At 43.8% G+C, this 17,565-nt stretch overlaps 2 protein-coding genes across 2 annotated transcripts in view; one reads left to right on the forward strand and one right to left on the reverse strand.

The window, feature by feature from the left end:
- sacm1lb (SAC1 like phosphatidylinositide phosphatase b) overlaps positions 1–8,457 on the reverse strand; it is a 28,837-nt gene extending 20,380 nt beyond the window's left edge. The window contains exon 1 of the mRNA XM_080897537.1: positions 8,330–8,457. The gene's annotated coding sequence lies outside the window, so the exon portion shown is untranslated. The remainder of the gene's footprint in view (positions 1–8,329) is intronic.
- fbl (fibrillarin) lies at positions 8,455–17,480 on the forward strand. The gene is made up of 9 exons (XM_080897543.1): positions 8,455–8,612; positions 9,328–9,444; positions 11,957–12,109; positions 12,284–12,378; positions 12,482–12,652; positions 13,033–13,165; positions 13,314–13,426; positions 13,910–14,055; positions 16,735–17,480. Exons 1-9 carry the CDS (start codon positions 8,603–8,605, stop codon positions 16,757–16,759), a joined length of 963 nt encoding a protein of 320 aa, XP_080753669.1. The 5' UTR covers positions 8,455–8,602; the 3' UTR covers positions 16,760–17,480.
- Positions 17,481–17,565: the final 85 nt, after the last annotated feature.

The following is a 17,565-nucleotide window of genomic DNA, read 5'->3' on the forward strand; positions in this document are numbered from 1 at the left end:
AGAACGCCGTTCTGGTATCACCACCTTCATCTCATGAAACAAACGTATCAATGCCTTATGATCCATGATAATCATAAACATCCTGCCATACAAGTACTGATGGAGATACTGTACACCAAATATTACAGCTAATCCTTCTTTATCCAGCTCTGAGTAGTTCTTTTCTCCTACACTCAGTGTACATGATACAGACACAGTGGGTTTCTCCTCACCATCTGGCATGCAGGGAGGACTCCAGTGCAGAAAGACACAATTTGTGTCCCAATGGCCGTTCCTTATGGGAATAATTTATACTGGGACCTGGAGTGGAAGAGAATTTGACCTTTCCATCGAAATTCCTGTTAACCAACAAAGTAAAGAAAATGTCTTTTGAAATCATTCATCGTTTATACCCCACCAGAACTTTTCTTGTATAAAAAAGACGCTGATGTTAACGGTTCATTTTGTTACTGTCTCACTGCACTAATCTTTTGTGGACAGATTTTTGTACTTTTGTTGTTTCTTTTATTTATTCTGACTTCTCTCTCTGTTGTGGGAAATATTTTTTTGATTAATCTGCAAATAGGGCAAACACATTTTATTTGATTAATTTACTCATTTTACTGGCTAAAATTCACAGACTTCCATAATGTAAAAGCAATTAAAACTCTAAACCTATGCTCCTGTGATATCGTGTGATTCAACCCTTAGCCTGTGTCTAACTGTTAATAAATGTAACTCCCTGACAGTGTCTTTGGCTTATTTAACTGTTTGAGTTGCTAAAAAGTTTTGGTTTTTTTGTTAAACTTTATTTATCACATTTTAGACATACAGTTAGGTAGAACAGGAATCACATAAAAGATGACATTGTGGTGTTACAATGAGGAACAATGAGAGTGAAGGGACAGTGAGACTACAGTGAGTACAAAATAAAATCAATTAAGGGGAACATAAATAAACAAAAGTTTGCGAGAGCCAAAATCAAGTTTCAAACAGTTCCAGATGTTAACTTGAGAGCCTCGGTGTTCTTTGATGAGGAGATTGTCCTTATATATTGTGCGAGTTCTATTTTTAATACAAGAAGTTCAGGCTTTCTGCCGAGGACTTTGCTTTTGTGCATGTGAAGTTTTGCCAAAACTAACAAACATATTTATAAAGAAGAAAGCATCATTGTCCTTGTGTTTAAAATGATAACAGCCAAAGATAAAGTCCTTGTAGTATAACTGAAAATTAGGGAGAACAGTAATAAACTTGTGGAGGTCCTTCCAGAATTTACATGTACATGTACATTACTGGTACATTGTATCTCCTGAGGAACTCAGAGTAATTATATAAGAGTCCATCTTCTCTATTTAACTGACTAATCAAGATTATTAAACCAGTTATTTAAAAAAAGAGTTTTATTTTTATAAATAATATTGCAGTTATTCCAAATAAAACCGTTTTGTGGAGAGAAATTGTGTTTGTAAATCAGCGCCCATGCCAAAAGAATCTGTTGATGAAAGTGAGAAAGTTTCAGTGGTATTTGTGGAATACTATAACTGCAGAGCAGCAGGAAGTTAAGGCGCCTACATTAGAGAACACATGATGTGAGATAAAGTTCCAGATAGAAGTGGGATTCTTTAAATACTTTTTAATCCACTTTATTTTAAAAGCATTGTTAAGAGCACCACAATCAATAAAATGTATGCCTCCTTTATCATATGAATTTAAAGCTACTGATTTACGCAAGCAGTGAGTTTTATTTTTCCATAAAAAATTCTTTATAATAACTTGTTAATTGACTTACAGGTTGTATTATCAACATGTAGTGACTGAGCAGCAGGTTAGACGGGAGATACCTTCAGCCTCCGACAGCAGAACTCTTCCCTTCAACGACAGGTCTCACTGTGATTTTTTGGGATTTATCTATAATAGGAATGAAGTTTGTGGAGCTCATTTTTTATTATTTGAATTCCAAGGTATCTTACAGAGTTTCTTACAGGTATTCCAGGAATTGAAGTTGCTAAACAACTTTTAACTGGTAAAAGTTCACATTTATGCAGGTTGAGTGAAAGTCCGGAGGCTTTAGAGAATGGCTGTATATTGTTAATGGCCACTGAAACTTGCGAGGCGTCTCTGAGGAAGAGAGCTGTATCGTCTGCCAGCTGACTTATGAGTATTTCTCTGTTAGCAATGACCAGGCCTTTTAAAGAACTGAGTTTAATGTGCGAATTACAGAGTCGCACAGAAAGAAGGAATAAATATACGGACAGGAGGCAACCCTGCCTCACTCCACGCTTTAGAGAGACTCTCGGGGAAGTACCAGTGGCAAGCTCTATGGAGCTGTTACAGTACAGTGTCCGAGCGGCATTACAGAAGGACTGACCGAACCCAAATTTATTTAAAGCTGTAAAAATAAACTCATGCTCTAAGGAGTCGAACGCCTCGTAGAAATCTAAAAAAAGAATAAGACTCATCCTGTACAAGTTCTGGGTAATCTATTATGTCTAGAATGAATCTTATGTTGTTTGAGATATGACAATTCTGCATGCATCCAGATTGACTCTCATCAATAACTTTACCTAATACGTGTTTTATTCTATTAGCCAATATATAATCATTATTCAGTAAAGAGATTGGTCGCCAGTTGTCTAGGGAGTGCACCTCTATCCATACTTTCCTTAAAAACGTCTAAAAGAAACGGGGCTAAACTGTCAGCGAACTGTTTGTAAAGCTCGGCAGTAAGGCCGTCAGTTCCAGAGGATCTGTTAATCTTTAGATGTTTTATAGCATCTGCAACCTCGATCAAAGAAATTGATCTGTCGCAAAGCTGACTTTCCTCCTCATTCAGCTGAGTGATTTTGTCTAAAGAATTTAAAAAAGTCAGACAAGCTTCAGGGCAATAACTAGAAGAATAAAGTTTGCAATAAAAGTTTGAACAATATTTTGCTATGGTATCCTTATCATTAGAAATTGTCCCATTAATATTTAGTTGTAGGATGGAGTTGGTGTTAGATTGATGCCCCTCCGGTGGTCCTCCTTGGGCTCTCGCACTCTGGGGCCTCTGGATGTCTGGGGCCTGGATCTCCTCCATGCCTGCTTCATGCCCTGGGGGGCGGGGCTATGGCTCGCTACATCCTCTAGCAGACCATTACATGTGGAAACCATTTGAATACAAGCGCGCTGATCCACACAGGTGTGCACACGCGTGTTCACTGCTCGTAGACTTAAATTACACCTTTCTTGGCTGCTACTTCAAAGCACATTGTGCGCTGTCTGTCCTGCGTGCTGCACAACAACATTGAATATTTAGTATTTACTGCTGTTTACACTTAGCTAGATTAGTGCGATGGTGTTGTGTTTAGTATGTTGCTCTGTTTTTTTTGCTTGTTTTCTATTCTTTCTCTCTCTACAGGTGATCCAGGAGATTTTTTTTCTCCCCCCCTTTCTCATTGTCCCTCTCCCCTTCTGTTTTTCCTTTCCTTCCTCTTTCTTTCTCCCTTTCCTATCCCTCACTCATGTCTGTCCCGTCTGTAAAATCTGAAAATAAAATATAATAAATAATAAAAACAGAGGTCGATCAAATGGACCAATACGGCAATGCCACGATGATCCATTTGGCAAAGTAAATCCATTGGGTCTCCTTGTTGGTCTTCAGACAACAATTCTGATGGCTAAAGAACCAAATGGGACAGGCAAAAAAAAAAAAGATTGATGCTTTTCAAGTCTGAAAAAATAGGCTGAATTCTGCTCTCCTTCTTCAAACCATTTTCTGAATAAATGCTCCGTCAGCTTTACGTTTGTAAATCTCATTCAACCTGTGCTGCAGGTCAACCAGTTCTATCTTATCAGATTCACTGAGGGTGTCTATTGGTTTGGAAGTCAGGCATGTGATCGTTTGTATCACCTGTGTCTCATCAGATCTTCTTTTTTTGCCAAATCACTGCTGTATTTTCTAAAGAGTTTTCCAATTTTATATTTCAAAAGTTCCCACTGACCTCGGTAGTAATGAAGGTGTTTGAGAGGCCGCTGAAGAACATCATCTCCTCCTCCATCCCAGACACCACAGATCTGCTCCAGTTCGCCTACCAATCCAACAGATCCACAGAGGATGCCATCGCCCACGTCCTACACACCACTCTCAGCCACGTGGACAAGAAACAGGGTAACTATGTGCGAATGCTGTTTGTTGATTACAGTTCAGCGTTTAACACAATAGTGCCCTGCAGACTGTTCACAAAGCTGAGGGATCTGGGCCTTAACAGCCGTCTGTGTGCATGGGTGTTGGACTTCCTCACTGGCAGAACTCAGGTGGTGAGGGTGGGCAGGTGCTTCTCCAACAGCATCACCATCAACACAGGAACACCTCAGGGATGTGTCCTCTCGCCACTGCTCTACTCCCTCTACACTTCAGACTGTGTGGCCACCCATGGCTCCAACACCATTGTGAAGTTTGCTGACGACACAGTGGTGTTGGGTGCCATCTCCAACAACGATGAGGCGGCCTACATGGATGAAGTGAAGAATCTGGCATCGTGGTGCCAGGACAACCACCTCCAGCTGAACGTCAGCAAGACCAAGGAGCTGGTGGTGGACTTCAGAAGGGGTCAGCACAGAGACTACAAGCCCATTATCATCAATGGAGCTCCAGTGGAGAGGGTGCAGTCCTTCAAGTATCTTGGTGTCCACATCTCCTCAGACCTGACATGGGCTGCCCACATTCAGGTCCAGACCAAAAAGGCTAGGCAGCGCCTGTATCACCTACGACAACTGAGGAAGTTCAGGGTCTCTCCAAAGATCCTCAGGATTTTCCATACAGGCGCTGTGGAGAGCATCCTCACACAGAACATGACATCGTGGTTTGGGAACAGCTGTGTGAAGGACCAAAAAGCTCTCCAGAGAGTGATCCGTACAGCAGAACGCTGCTGCAGGATTGCTCTCCCCCCGCTTCAGGACACCTACACCAGGAGATGCCGGACTAGAGCAGCGCAGATACTGAAGGACCCGTCCCATCCTGGCAACAAACTGTTCCAACTTCTGCAATCTGGTAGAAGGTTCCGCATCTTCCGGGCAAGGACAGAGAGACTCAAGAGGACCTTCTATCCCCAAGCCATCCGTGCCCTAAACACACACACCCGCCCTCTCACATCATCTATAATTGACTGAGACAGGACTCTTCCAGACACTAAACCAAGGCACAATGTACATTTCAATTCCTTTAACTTTAAATATGTTTATATTGTCTATCCTGTAAAATAGTCAGATGTCTATTCCTATTAATGTACAGAATTCACCTGCTTGCTGCTACTACTGCACATTCACCCAGTGTATATACTATATATATATATATATATATATATATATATATATATATATATATATATATATATAATTTTTGCACATGTCGAGGAGCGTGTCAGACTACATTTCACTGTGTGTTATACTTGTGCCAACAGTCTTATGAATGAGTTAAGAGTCTGAAGGCCATCGGTCCAAATGCCTGTTAAACACTGTATTAAAGTCTCCACCAAAAATGATAAAAGAATTGGGATATTTAGATAAGCAGCGCAGTAGGCGCTCCTCCAACCTATCAAAATATAGTTTAATGTCCCTGTGACAGTTAAAACCATAAACACTGAGAGCTGCTAAACAGTGCGCGGGCTGCGACTGATGGCCATGAGACTGTAACCTTCTTCTTCTTTTCAGTTTAATGGCGGTTGGTCAACCAGCTTAGATGCGCATTACCGCCGCCTGCTGGACTGGAGTGTGGACATTTTAAAGAAATATAATCTACTTAGTTTTAAGAGTTTTAATCATCTGTGTTTTCTTAAATTAGTCGTTAAATGTATAAATAGGATGGCCCCAGAGTGTCTCAATAGATACATCCAGAGACAAGATAGTAATCGTATTACCAGGAGCAAGGTGAACGGCAACCGCAAGATATATCGCAGATCTACATCCGATCAGTCAGCTTTTTCCATACAGGCCTGACTGACCGAGGAGCACACTTCCAACCGAAATCAGATTGATTACAGACATCAGATCCTTTACATGAAGGTTAAAGTTTGGTTAAAGGGAAATCAGAGATGTAGTCATTTTGACTGATGGTTTTAATTTTATTTTAATTTATTGTCTATTAATTGTATTTATGATGTAAGTTGGTTTTATGAAAATGTATGTTTTATTGTAAAATGTATCTATTTTGATTGAAGCCCAACAAGGGACAATTGTTGAAAATGAGCTATAAACGTATGTGCGTTACATCAGTTTCATGTTTTGTACTTGAACTATGTTAAACTGCACTGTCCCTTTAAAATAAATAAATTCAAAATTCAAATTAAGTGTTAAGTCGTGTTTTTTGCACTGATCGCACTTCTATGTACACCTAAACGCTAATGATAGCTAATTTCACCTTGTGTTTGTTTTTCATTTACATCAATGCTGCCAGCATCTCTGGATGGTCTCCGCCTCAGCAGCAACACAGATTTACATAAAATTGATAATTGATTAATTGTGTTAATTCATCCGTTTTTGTGTGTGTAAAAACTGTAAACCTATATCCAATGAGTTTGTTCATTTAATATTTTAAACTTGCATTAATGTGACACTGGAACTCACTGTTGTTGAAAATGGGCCTAAAATTTGACTTGTTCAGTTTTATTTATATATTTTTTATAGTTTAATCAAGGTGCCTTCACTCAGAGCTCCACTCTGAGCAGCACTTTGTAAGAGTAACAAGGAGAAACCAGGGTCATGAAAGGGCAGCCTGTGAAAAATCACTGTGTCAACGTATTTTCCATTGTTCACTCTTATATACAGTCTTGGATATACTATGTAATATATATTTTTTATTTGTTTCATTTCTTTTTATTGTTGTATTGTTATTTATTATACATGGGGCGATCGTGGCTCAAGAGTTGGGAGTTCGCCTTGTAATCGGAAGGTTGCCGGTTCGAGCCCCGGCTTGGACAGTCTCGGTCGTTGTGTCCTTGGGCAAGACGCTTCACCCGTTGCCTACTGGTGGTGGTCAGAGGGCCCGGTGGCGCCAGTGTCCGGCAGCCTCGCCTCTGTCAGTGCGCCCCAGGGTGGCTGTGGCTACAATGTAGCTGCCATCACCAGTGTGTGAATGTGTGGATGTGTAAAGCGCTTTGGGGTCCTTAGGGACGAGTAAAAGCGCTATACAAATACAGGCCATTTACCATATATTCTTCTTTTCTTCTCTTAACAACGTTCTCTTTTCACTTAGAGCAGGTTTGCATACAGTTTCGGTTGTTCTTAAAGCACAATGACAATAAAGATTCTGATTCAGCCATCGTTCAGATAATGGTGAAGAAAAGAGGAACGAAGATGTTGATGACATGCAGCAGTGGGAGTGAAAAGAGGAGTGGGGGATTCACCTGATGCTCTGAGCCTATATCAGAATAACAAATGACTCAGCAATTATTCACTGTGATTTCCAACATTTCTGCTCAATAGAAATGAATCTGATTTCCTTTCAAAAACAGTTACACTCTGCTCCTCTGAGCAGTAGTGATGTGCTTGGTCTGTGTGTTCTGATCATTTAGCTAACATCAGTACAAAGACTTTCTTGTCAGTTTGAAGTGGTCATTTAATAGTTGTCTCGTCTATGGGGCTTGGAAAAAAACAACTGGACTTCTTTAAGTTCCTTGAAGACGTTTCACCTCTCATCGAGCTTCTTCACTTCTAAAAGCAGAGGGTGCTGAGTCCTGGGTATGTAATCCCATGTGGGAGCCTTAAGAGGACCAACTATATTGATCATCCGCCTTATCACATGTACCGAGGTGTGAAAAAGGGCGTGGGGTCCTTATTAGCAGAGGTTTTGGGTGAAGTTATTGTGAGACCTTATGCGACCCATTGAGATCACCTGACACAAGATGTGAGGGTCAGCGTCTGTTAAGCGTCTGGGAAGGAATCTGAAACGGCTTTGTCTGGCAGACAGATGGCGTCAAAGATGGCTGCTCACAGTGGACATCGGTGGTTCTCAAGTCAAGTGGCTTTATTGTCATTGCAACCATGTGCAGTGGTACAGTACACAGTGAAAGGAGCAACGTTCCTCTGAGACCACGCTGCTACAGACAATCAAACAGGATTACAACAAACCAAAGCAAAGAGAGTGCAACGCCAGGCAGAACCGAATAATACAGACATCGCAAAAGTGCAACAACGACAGTGGGTTGTGCAAAAAGTAACTTGGTGTATGCAGGTGTGCATATGTGTGCATATGTGTGCATGAGATTGTGCAGATAAGTGCCTCTTTCAAACCATGTGAGATGTGAACATTAAGCCTGACCGTTATCGTTTAGATGCAGATATCAATCAGCAATCACAGACGGATTCCAGCTTCTACCTTGTGACAGGAAGGTTGTCTCGGCACAACATCCGGCAGCTGACAGCAGCTGTCCTCTGTTTGAAAACAAGGTCTGTGTCCAGTTGGTGGCGCTAATGCGCCGTTTTGCTTGCTAAGCAACAATAGATTAGATAGAAGAAGAAAGTTTGCTCTGGGTCGCACAGTTGCACGTGGGACGTGATCACGCCGTGTCTGTTCACTGAGGATCAACACAGGAGAGAAGCGATTCAACTCCGCGGGCTGCGTCCATTTCAGTAGTTTACGCCAGAAACGATGAGGCCAGGTACAGTAAGACACACGTGCTTACGCTCGCTAACGCGGGCTGATGTCTGATCGTGTATTCGGTGAGTCTGTGCAGTCAGGTACACTGCGTGGACGGCCTACACGGCCACGTTATTGTGAAAACTACCGCAGACTTGGCTGTCTGAGCGCGTGGTTTGTTCACGGTGAGCCGTTGGTGTGTCCGCGCTGGCGGAATAAGTGCTCTGAGTTGAACACGCGCTGTGTCTCCTCGCACGTGTCTGGGACTCCGTGGGGCCCACACAGCGAGCTCCGTTACAACCAGAGTTACGGTTTTATTCCGCGAGGAAAAGCCAAAGTCGGGTCACGCCGGCTGAAACCCGTTCCAGCCGTTTACAGCTGTTTTCTGCTCCACGAGACGTAGCTCGCGCTAACGTTAGCCCGGTCTGTGTGTTTGCGGTTCCGTGAAAGTGTCCAAACATCACGGCCACGCGGAGCACGCCTGTCGTTCAAAGCCCACACAGGAGGCGGTGAGTCGAGTCTCAGCCCCGTTACTTTTATTAAGCGTGTTTCCGAGTGTGTGTTTGAACAGCCGCGTTGTGTGCGTGTTGTGCTGGGTCCCCCAAGTGGTCGGAGTCGGTGTTTAAATGTGGAGCGACCCGGGTTAACGATCCAAGATGGCGGCACTGGCGTAAGCAGCCGCGCACTGGTTGCTAGATGTGTCTGTTTACACATATAATAACGATTCATGGTTTCAGGTTTCAGTCCTCGCATGGACAGAGGAGGAAGAGGTGGAGGCAGAGGTGGAGGCAGAGGAGGGTTTGGTGACCGCGGAGGACGAGGAGGATTCCGGGGAGGATTCCGGGGAGGAAGAGGTGAGACTGGAAACGTGCCGTTCGTATCATCACATCGTGGATGTGATCCTCAAATGCCAGGATGACGACTTGAAGCAATTAAAAGTATTTTTATTCAGGTATCTGCTAATAATATAATATTATAGGCTGTTAAGTTCAAATAGTGACAGTCTCAGAGTTAAAGCAGCTCACAAAACACTCTGTGCTCCACTTGATCACAAACAGCAGATGAAGTGTTGCTTTGTATTTGTTTCTCCAGTTACCGAGCAATCTTCAACCACCGCGTTTTAACCACGCATTGAGCGCTCCACTCTTTCTTAACCCTTTAAGACCTTTAAGAACCAAGCCCGCCAGGGCTTATCTTTATATTTGCACATGCTGTAATAGTAATAATAATAATGATAATAATGTATTGCATTTATATAGCGCCATTTTTTGGGAGCATTTCAAGTTGTTATATATCAATACAACCGTTATAGCCCACATTTTAATGATACGTAGGCATCGAGTCCATAGTAACTGCATAAATTGCAAAAAAGTGCAATAAACTACAAAAAAAAAACATTTGTTTTTTTACATATACTTCTATTCAGAGAAATTTAAGAGGCTTATCCCTCAAAACTGCAAATACAAAAAAAGTTGTACAAAATAGTTTCCAACCACAGGAAATTTATTTTGATGGTCTTCATAGTTTTATTTTTGAAATACACCAATTTTTATACACTGCAGGAAAAACAAAAACATAATGAAATGCAAATTTGCATAAAAACCAGCATGTGCATCAAAATAAACTATTTCCAGCAGTGCAGTTTGAGGATCCCGGAAACTATTGAGAAAAGCACAGAGTCAAACATGACTTTTAAAAACACCAGTGTAGGCTTATGAGCCCCCGAAGGTAAGAAAAACTACATTTTCTGCAAAAATGACGTCACTTCTGGTTTCGGGCAGGTCATGGCGAACATGCCATAGTTCACGCTGACGTCTATTCCAATGTGGGAAGTGTTACGAACAGCTGATCGGATCGGCAAAGCGTGTTTCTGGAATATTATGTTTTTGTTGCTATAAAGCCACATGTGGAAGGAAACTGACCGAGGATGAGATGTAAGTACAACTCCTCCGGTTTTATGTGCAAAAATGATTGCACAAGCTTACGTGGTTCCAGTTCTACGGGAATTTAAAAATAGTTACGCCAAACAGAGCGTGCCGCTCCGACCGGCTTTGAAAGGTTAACATTACAGCTAAAGTTCTGGTCTCGGCGTCAGAGCAGTTCCACCTTCATTTATAGGTGATAATGCCTGCTAACCCACAGCACTGTGGCTTTATTTCAGTAACTGTGAGGCTGACGTTTGCTTAGTGAAAGACTTAAGCAGCAGTGAAACGTTTCGGAGGGGGTCCTCGACTAAACGAACACGATGGCAAAAGAAGCTCCTGAACTCTCAGCATTCATAACTGTTTGTAACAAACACAAAGTGGATTTCAGATACAAGGCCCACAGAGTTGCAACGCTTGTCCACAGAGGTGTGTGTTGGCTCACTGATGCCCCGCAGTCTTACAGACAGCTGTGCAGCTCACATGGATTCAAACAGTGGAAAAGAAAAACGAGACCATCAGATGGTGATGAAGAGGTCCCACCTTCAGCAAACACTGGAGGTTAAGTCTTACAATGATGTGATTGCAGCCATCCCCCCACTCTCTGTGAATGGCACTCATGACCATTGGTCAGTGATCGAGGAGCTGACCTCCAGCCCGTTGTTCCTTCAGTGGTGCTGGTTTCAGTCATTATGTAAATGTCCTGTTTGTAAGGTTGTAGACCTGCAGTCAGCTGACACTTGATGATGATGATGATGACGTTTCTCCCACTGAAAACATCCAGAAGAACAGAATCAACCTTCTAGGTTTTACCTACCTGGATGATTAAATCAAGATAAAAGTTGCCACGAAGTATACAAACAGTGAACTGACAGTCAGACCTCAGCTCGTCTGTTCTTATTCTGGGAAGAAAACATCAGTTTCCACGTAAATATGAGCCACATGACTCGTTTCACTGTGGCCACTGGGCACGTTGTTAAAGCCATCATGGCAGTAATGTGTACCAAGCTGGGACCATCTGCTGCTGTTAGCAGCGCAGCCGTGGAAGGACTTGGTTGGTGAGCAGCTGCTTTGCCTTTTCAATGATTCTGTCTTTAATAAACAGTTATTTCTGTGGTAGGTGACTGGTGCTTGTCGTCATTCTGCATGAATTGTTTCAGTGTAAAGCAGGGGTGGGAGCCTTTTTCATATGATGGGCCATTATGTTTTTACATCGCCCTCCGAGGGTCATGCTGTTGTAAACACACACCTGAGGATGGAAAAAACGGAGCGAGACCCAAAAAGTCTAACTACTGGTTTGTTCTTTAAACAAAACAGTTACTTGTGTATTTAATGATCAGCAAAAGGTGTCCAGCCAACGTCCCAGTGAAGGACAGAAATGCATCACTCTGCGACCTGCTGATCCAGGTTCTGGAACTTTCTCTTGTGCGCGGCTGTTTTTCAGGTGGAGGCTTCCAGTCCCCAGACGGTGGAGGATTTCGGGGCCGTGGTGGTGGCAGAGGAACCCCAAGAGGCAGAGGGGGTAGAGGAGGGAGGGGTGGCCGAGGTGGTTTCGGAGGAGGGAAGAAGGTCCTGATCGAGCCTCACAGACATGAAGGTGATTGTTCATATTTTAGAGGACTGAGGCATTTTCTGCACTGAAGGCTGGACTGTTTTGAGCCTCGGCTACAGTTTGTCACATTTTATTCACCTTTCAGCATTTGCCTTCATTTGGAAGCTTATTCCTGTGTGTGTGTGTGTCTGTCTGTCTGTCTGTCTGTCTGTCTCTCAGGAGTGTTCATCTGCAGGGGAAAGGAGGATGCCCTGGTGACAAAAAACATGGTGGTAGGAGAGTCTGTGTATGGAGAGAAGAGGATCAGTGTGGAAGTGAGTCCAGTTCAGCTGTTGCTGCTATGCCAAATATGAAAACGTGTGCTCTTCCTGCTGTTGTGACCACACTTTGAGTCGATGTTCGCTTCGGTCTTGGTAGGAAGGAGAGACTAAGATTGAATACAGAGCCTGGAATCCGTTCCGCTCCAAGCTGGCTGCGGCCATCTTGGGAGGAGTCGACCAGATCCACATCAAGCCTGGAGCCAAGGTCATGTACCTGGGAGCTGCCTCTGGCACCACAGTGTCCCACGTTTCCGACATCGTTGGACCCGTGAGTACCGCACACTTTCTCTTTGTAGCTGCCGAACGGGCAGACCACTGCTGGCAGTAGTGTTTGACCACAGGGGACGTGACAGGAGGGGCAAAGGGATCAAACGCACAATAATTAAAACTACGATCCTCATTCCTCCATCAAAAACTGGGGAACCGGACGGTGGGAAATCCCTGTGTCATGGGATGTTCCTAAAATGAAAGAGACAAACACGGCTCACTGGAGTTTCTCTCCCAGTGGATTAAAAATGGGGACAGAATTGGGTGGAAATAAAGTCATGAGTGGGCCAATGGGCTGCATCATCAAGATTTCTAGGGTGGTGTAGATTTAACACAGGAAACAAAAGCAGCTTGCATTGACATGAGTGTGTTGTGTGACAGGAAGGGCTGGTCTATGCAGTAGAGTTTTCCCACCGGTCGGGTCGCGACCTTCTCAACGTGGCGAAAAAACGCACCAACATCATTCCAATCATCGAAGACGCTCGGCACCCGCACAAATACAGAATGCTTGTTGGTGAGTAGTGTGATGCAGATGAGCTGGTGAAAGACGAACAGGTTTGTTTGTAATCCTTGACACGAAGGCGAGGGGCGGCCATCGTCCCATCAGGAACCTGCACGGTGAACACATGCAGAGCATTCACGTGCCGTCTGTCCCTCTGCAGGCATGGTGGATGTGATCTTTGCTGATGTTGCCCAGCCTGACCAGACGAGGATCGTTGCTTTGAACGCTCACAACTTTTTGAAGAACGGCGGCCACTTTGTTATCTCAATCAAGGTACGCTGATAACTGCCGTAACAGGTAACGGCTCCCTGAACGCTAAACTTTGAAGGTTTTAACGTTGTCTTATGCAGAAGTTCTCCAGGCTTTCTAAAGGTCTTTCACGGTTCCTCTTCGGCCAGTGGCTGCTGACCATTTTCACACGTTTTAGCTTAGGCTTTGTTCAATCTCAAAAAACGAATGAAGACATTTTCCGAGTCAGTTATCTCGAGTTACTGACCCACAAAGTTTCTCACATGGCGTGATTTCTAATAGCAAATGTTGCTAAAGCTAAAGAGAATAAAAGGGCGTCTCCTGCTTCACTACAGAATGACTGTAGACGGCTGCTAAATCAGCTTATGTGTGACTGAATCCTTGATTTGGACTCAAACTAGTTTTAGTCGTGTGCTAGGATACTCGTGTGATGGTGAGGAATGTCTACCTGTTCAGGACTTGTTGTTGTTCGTGAGTCTGATTCCAGCTGTGCTCTTCTTCCTTAAGGCTAACTGTATAGACTCGACAGCAGCTCCAGAGGCAGTGTTTGCCTCAGAAGTGAAGAAGATGAGTGCAGAGAACATGAAACCACAGGAACAGCTCACGCTGGAGCCCTATGAGAGAGACCACGCTGTGGTGGTGGGCATCTACAGGTAAAGCGCCCTTAATGAGGCTCTGCACCCAGATTCACGTCCACTAACATTGGTGATCAGGAGAAACGGTCACAGGAAGCTGCTTAGCAACTCACCAAGTTGGAAACCAGTGTTTCCTTTGCATGTTCACATGAAGGGTCCCTGTATGGGTTACCAGACCTGACACGCTGCCCTGAGGGCACCAGGTAAAGTATGTGAAGGCTCCCTCGCCATTTTCATCCTCCTGCTGAGATGCTATTTCTCTTCGATTTTTTTTTTTTTTTTTTTTTACTGTGGACAAGGAGTTTGTAAAACACACTGACGTTACAGCAGGGAGGAGTGGCGAGACACCAGCAGCTGCGTCTACAACCCCTCAGATCTCTCAGGAAGCGTAGGTGCTCCTGACCTTTGTTCACGGCAGCGGTGCTGTGGGCAGTCCACCAAATGTTCTCTGTGGGAAATGCTGGAACGTGTCCACACAGTCTGCTCTGCACATCCTAAAACCCATGATGACCTCTTTTGTTTTCTTGCTGTTCAGGGCACCAGGTGAACCTTGTCTGAGATGAGTCCAGCTATGCCCACTGTGACATGATTATTTCTATCCGGTTGTTCAGTGATGACACGACGAATCCTACTTCCGGGTCTAAAGTAGTCTGCGTTTAATATGGCTTTTGTGTTGTTAACATGTTTAATGTCATGTATTTTCTTCTATTTGATCTCAAAAAGCTCCTAAAACAGTCAGTGATCACTGTTGACCTCCCTTTATTACCGCTAATCATTTATTTAAGCTCAGTTTTTAAAACCTTAGGATGTAACTACAGCCCAGCCCATGCAGCAGTATATGAATGACTAACCTCGTATTGTGGATGGATTATCTCAGTTGTTCTCCTGGCTGAAGTTTGGTCCTTTTACAGCATCCTGCCATGCGATTACATTTGTTCCTGACCACCGAGAACACTCACGTTAACTTTTATCGAGTGGAAAAAAAGTTAGCTTGTTTATATTATGCTAACATAGCTGTGTCGCTAGCGGTCACGTAGCACATCATTATATACCAGCTAGCCCAACTTCAGTAACCCTACAAACGTCACTGCTGTTTAGTTCTCTGTCTTCATTTATGTTGGAAGTGATAACAGAGCTGTACGTTTTAATTTGTTTCCAAAACCCCGCAGTCAGGACATGCTATATTGTATTTAGATAGAAGCTAGCGAGCTAACTCCCTGCTAACTTCTAACTCCGTTAAATGTCATAAATTCCGTTTTCATGGATGCCTGGATGTTAAACTCAATTGTTACACCTGGTAGAGCAGAACGCTGATCATTTTATTAAAGATGAAAGACTTTAGACAGTTTTTCAACTCTCAGTAATGCCACAGTGATGTTTGATATATGGACCTGCAGCGGAGTTTAGGCGCAGACATGGCTAGTGACGTCAGACTGAACAACTCAAAGAGTTAGAGGGGGACGAGTTTGTAGAGCCGTTACAAAGTGTGAGTGGAGGAGAGATGTGGGCCGAGCTTCACTGTTTGTAAAGCTTGGCCCGATCGGTGAGGATGATTTTAATCCACGTGCAGGTGTGGTTAAGGCAGTATGTCTGGGGTCACTGTTAAAGGCAGAGCTGATGTCGATGGGCAGCATTGGCAGGTAGTTTCCGCTGCCCCGCCCAGATGTTGCAGGGCGGGGTGAGGAACCACACTGATGGTGCTCCTGCCTGTAGGGGAACTGGTGTGGATGAGGGGAGGCTGGCTGCCTTTGAATACCAGCCTCTTAAAGGAAAAACAAAAACCCCGGTTGATGACAGCGGGCGGGCGACCAGCCTGTCGGTCGGGCAGCCATGGCTGCAGCTGCTGAACCTCCGGGTCAAAGGTTACATTTTCTGAAAGCTTTCTTTGAAGTGGATCCAACATAGTTGGACTGGAACAGTTGCTGAGTAACCTGTAACTGTTTATCAGAGTAACCATGTAATGTTGCTTTAGTTTTTAAAGAACACGCAGCCTAACATTACCATTGTTATCAGAAAGGCGGAGCTTATTCTGCTCAGTTGAAACTCAGTTAATCAGTTCAGTTTCCTGCCTCTGCATCAGGGCTCAGACTAAGGACTTGCACACGAGGCTTTTTAGCTCCTCAGCCTCTGTGGTTCCTGAGGACAGAGCTCTCAGCTCCTGCGCTGCGGCAGCGCCATCTGGTGGACTCCTTAAAAACAAAACCCAGCTGGCAGCAGCACAGTGGCTTTGAAGAAACAGCCTGCTGTCAGCTCCAGTCTGTAGTTTTATTTAAGGTTCATTGGAGGAGATGGAAGGAAAACCTCTCACTGCTTCCATTAAGAACTTGCTAACTTACCATTGAGTTCAGGTAATGAGCCACATGGATGCATAAATGTATTTACAGATATGTGTCTGTGTTTGGAACCAGATCAAGCTGCAGCCGAACTGCTCAAAGAATCGTTTCTGACCTTTTCTGGCTTTTACTGTAAGTGCAGAGGCTCGCTGAAGGCAACATGAGAACCACATGACTACAGTCACCAGATCATGAACCACTTAAACACCTCAGCCATCTTACTAAGGACCCCCCTCCCCTCCCATATTGATTTTCATTGAATTTGTCAGACACAGACCTGCACCAAAAACACTGCATGTGTCTGTAAACATAGTACCTGCTGTGTGTATCTGTGGTAACTGTGCATTTTCTTTTTTGTTCTCAGACCTCCACCAAAACAGAAGAAATGATGTGTGCGTGTAAGCTGGGCCGGAGGAGGAGAATGGATTTGCAACCTCCTTCTGGCACGTCTGCCGTCTGTCACCCTCCTCTTCGGCTTCAGGCACCGGTCTGCAGCTTCCTCCAAGCACATTGAAGCAGACCTTCAGCTGGGGTTTCTCAGGGTCCTTTAATCAACCATCCATCTCCTCTGGTGCTTCCAGTTCTCACAGATCAGGTGGAGAACATTATGTGATACCTGGGTCCATCAGTGCAGTACCTTGTTTGCGCTGTGAAAAGGTCCCGTTGTTTATAATGTACATGTATACAGTAGATGAGGTTACAAAGTAACACACACACTGTTGCGTGCTGTGAACCTGCCTTGTCCTGGGATTTTGGATCCAGCTGTTTGTGCTGAGGACCCTGATCAGTCTGACTGCAGCGAGGTTGCTTGTGTGCTCTGCTGTTTTGTTTGTTGGCTTCTGTGCTCCTGATTATTTTCTTAATGATTCTTTTAGTCTGTGACTGGCTCCATATTCTGAACTTGCACCCACACTGCTGGTATCTTTAAATGGTTAACAGTGGACCATTTATTCAAAGTGAATATGTTGTTTTTGCTTCTTCGGGTGACAAACAGCGTCCATTATACACACTTCCTGTTTTGTAGCTGTTTGTTTGAACCAGTTTAAGTATTTTTCTGTTTTCCACATAGCTGCCATATTTGTTTTAATAAATGTTTTTGGTTGGTTATAATTGAACTCTTTAGCTAAATGCACCATCACACTGACGAACATTAATCTGACTGCTCTTGGTTTCTTTGGTCCAGATTCACAGCACT

This window comes from Rhamphochromis sp. 'chilingali' (assembly GCF_963969265.1).
Source record: "Rhamphochromis sp. 'chilingali' genome assembly, chromosome: 11".
Lineage (NCBI taxonomy): Eukaryota > Metazoa > Chordata > Actinopteri > Cichliformes > Cichlidae > Rhamphochromis > Rhamphochromis sp. 'chilingali'.

Excerpts from the sequence above, each read along its gene's own strand:
- fbl (XM_080897543.1), top strand. Across the intron at positions 12,110-12,283 it reads CGAGCCTCACAGACATGAAG|GAGTGTTCATCTGCAGGGGA; the intron begins GTGATTGTTCAT and ends TCTGTCTCTCAG. Across the intron at positions 13,166-13,313 it reads CAAATACAGAATGCTTGTTG|GCATGGTGGATGTGATCTTT; the intron begins GTGAGTAGTGTG and ends GTCCCTCTGCAG.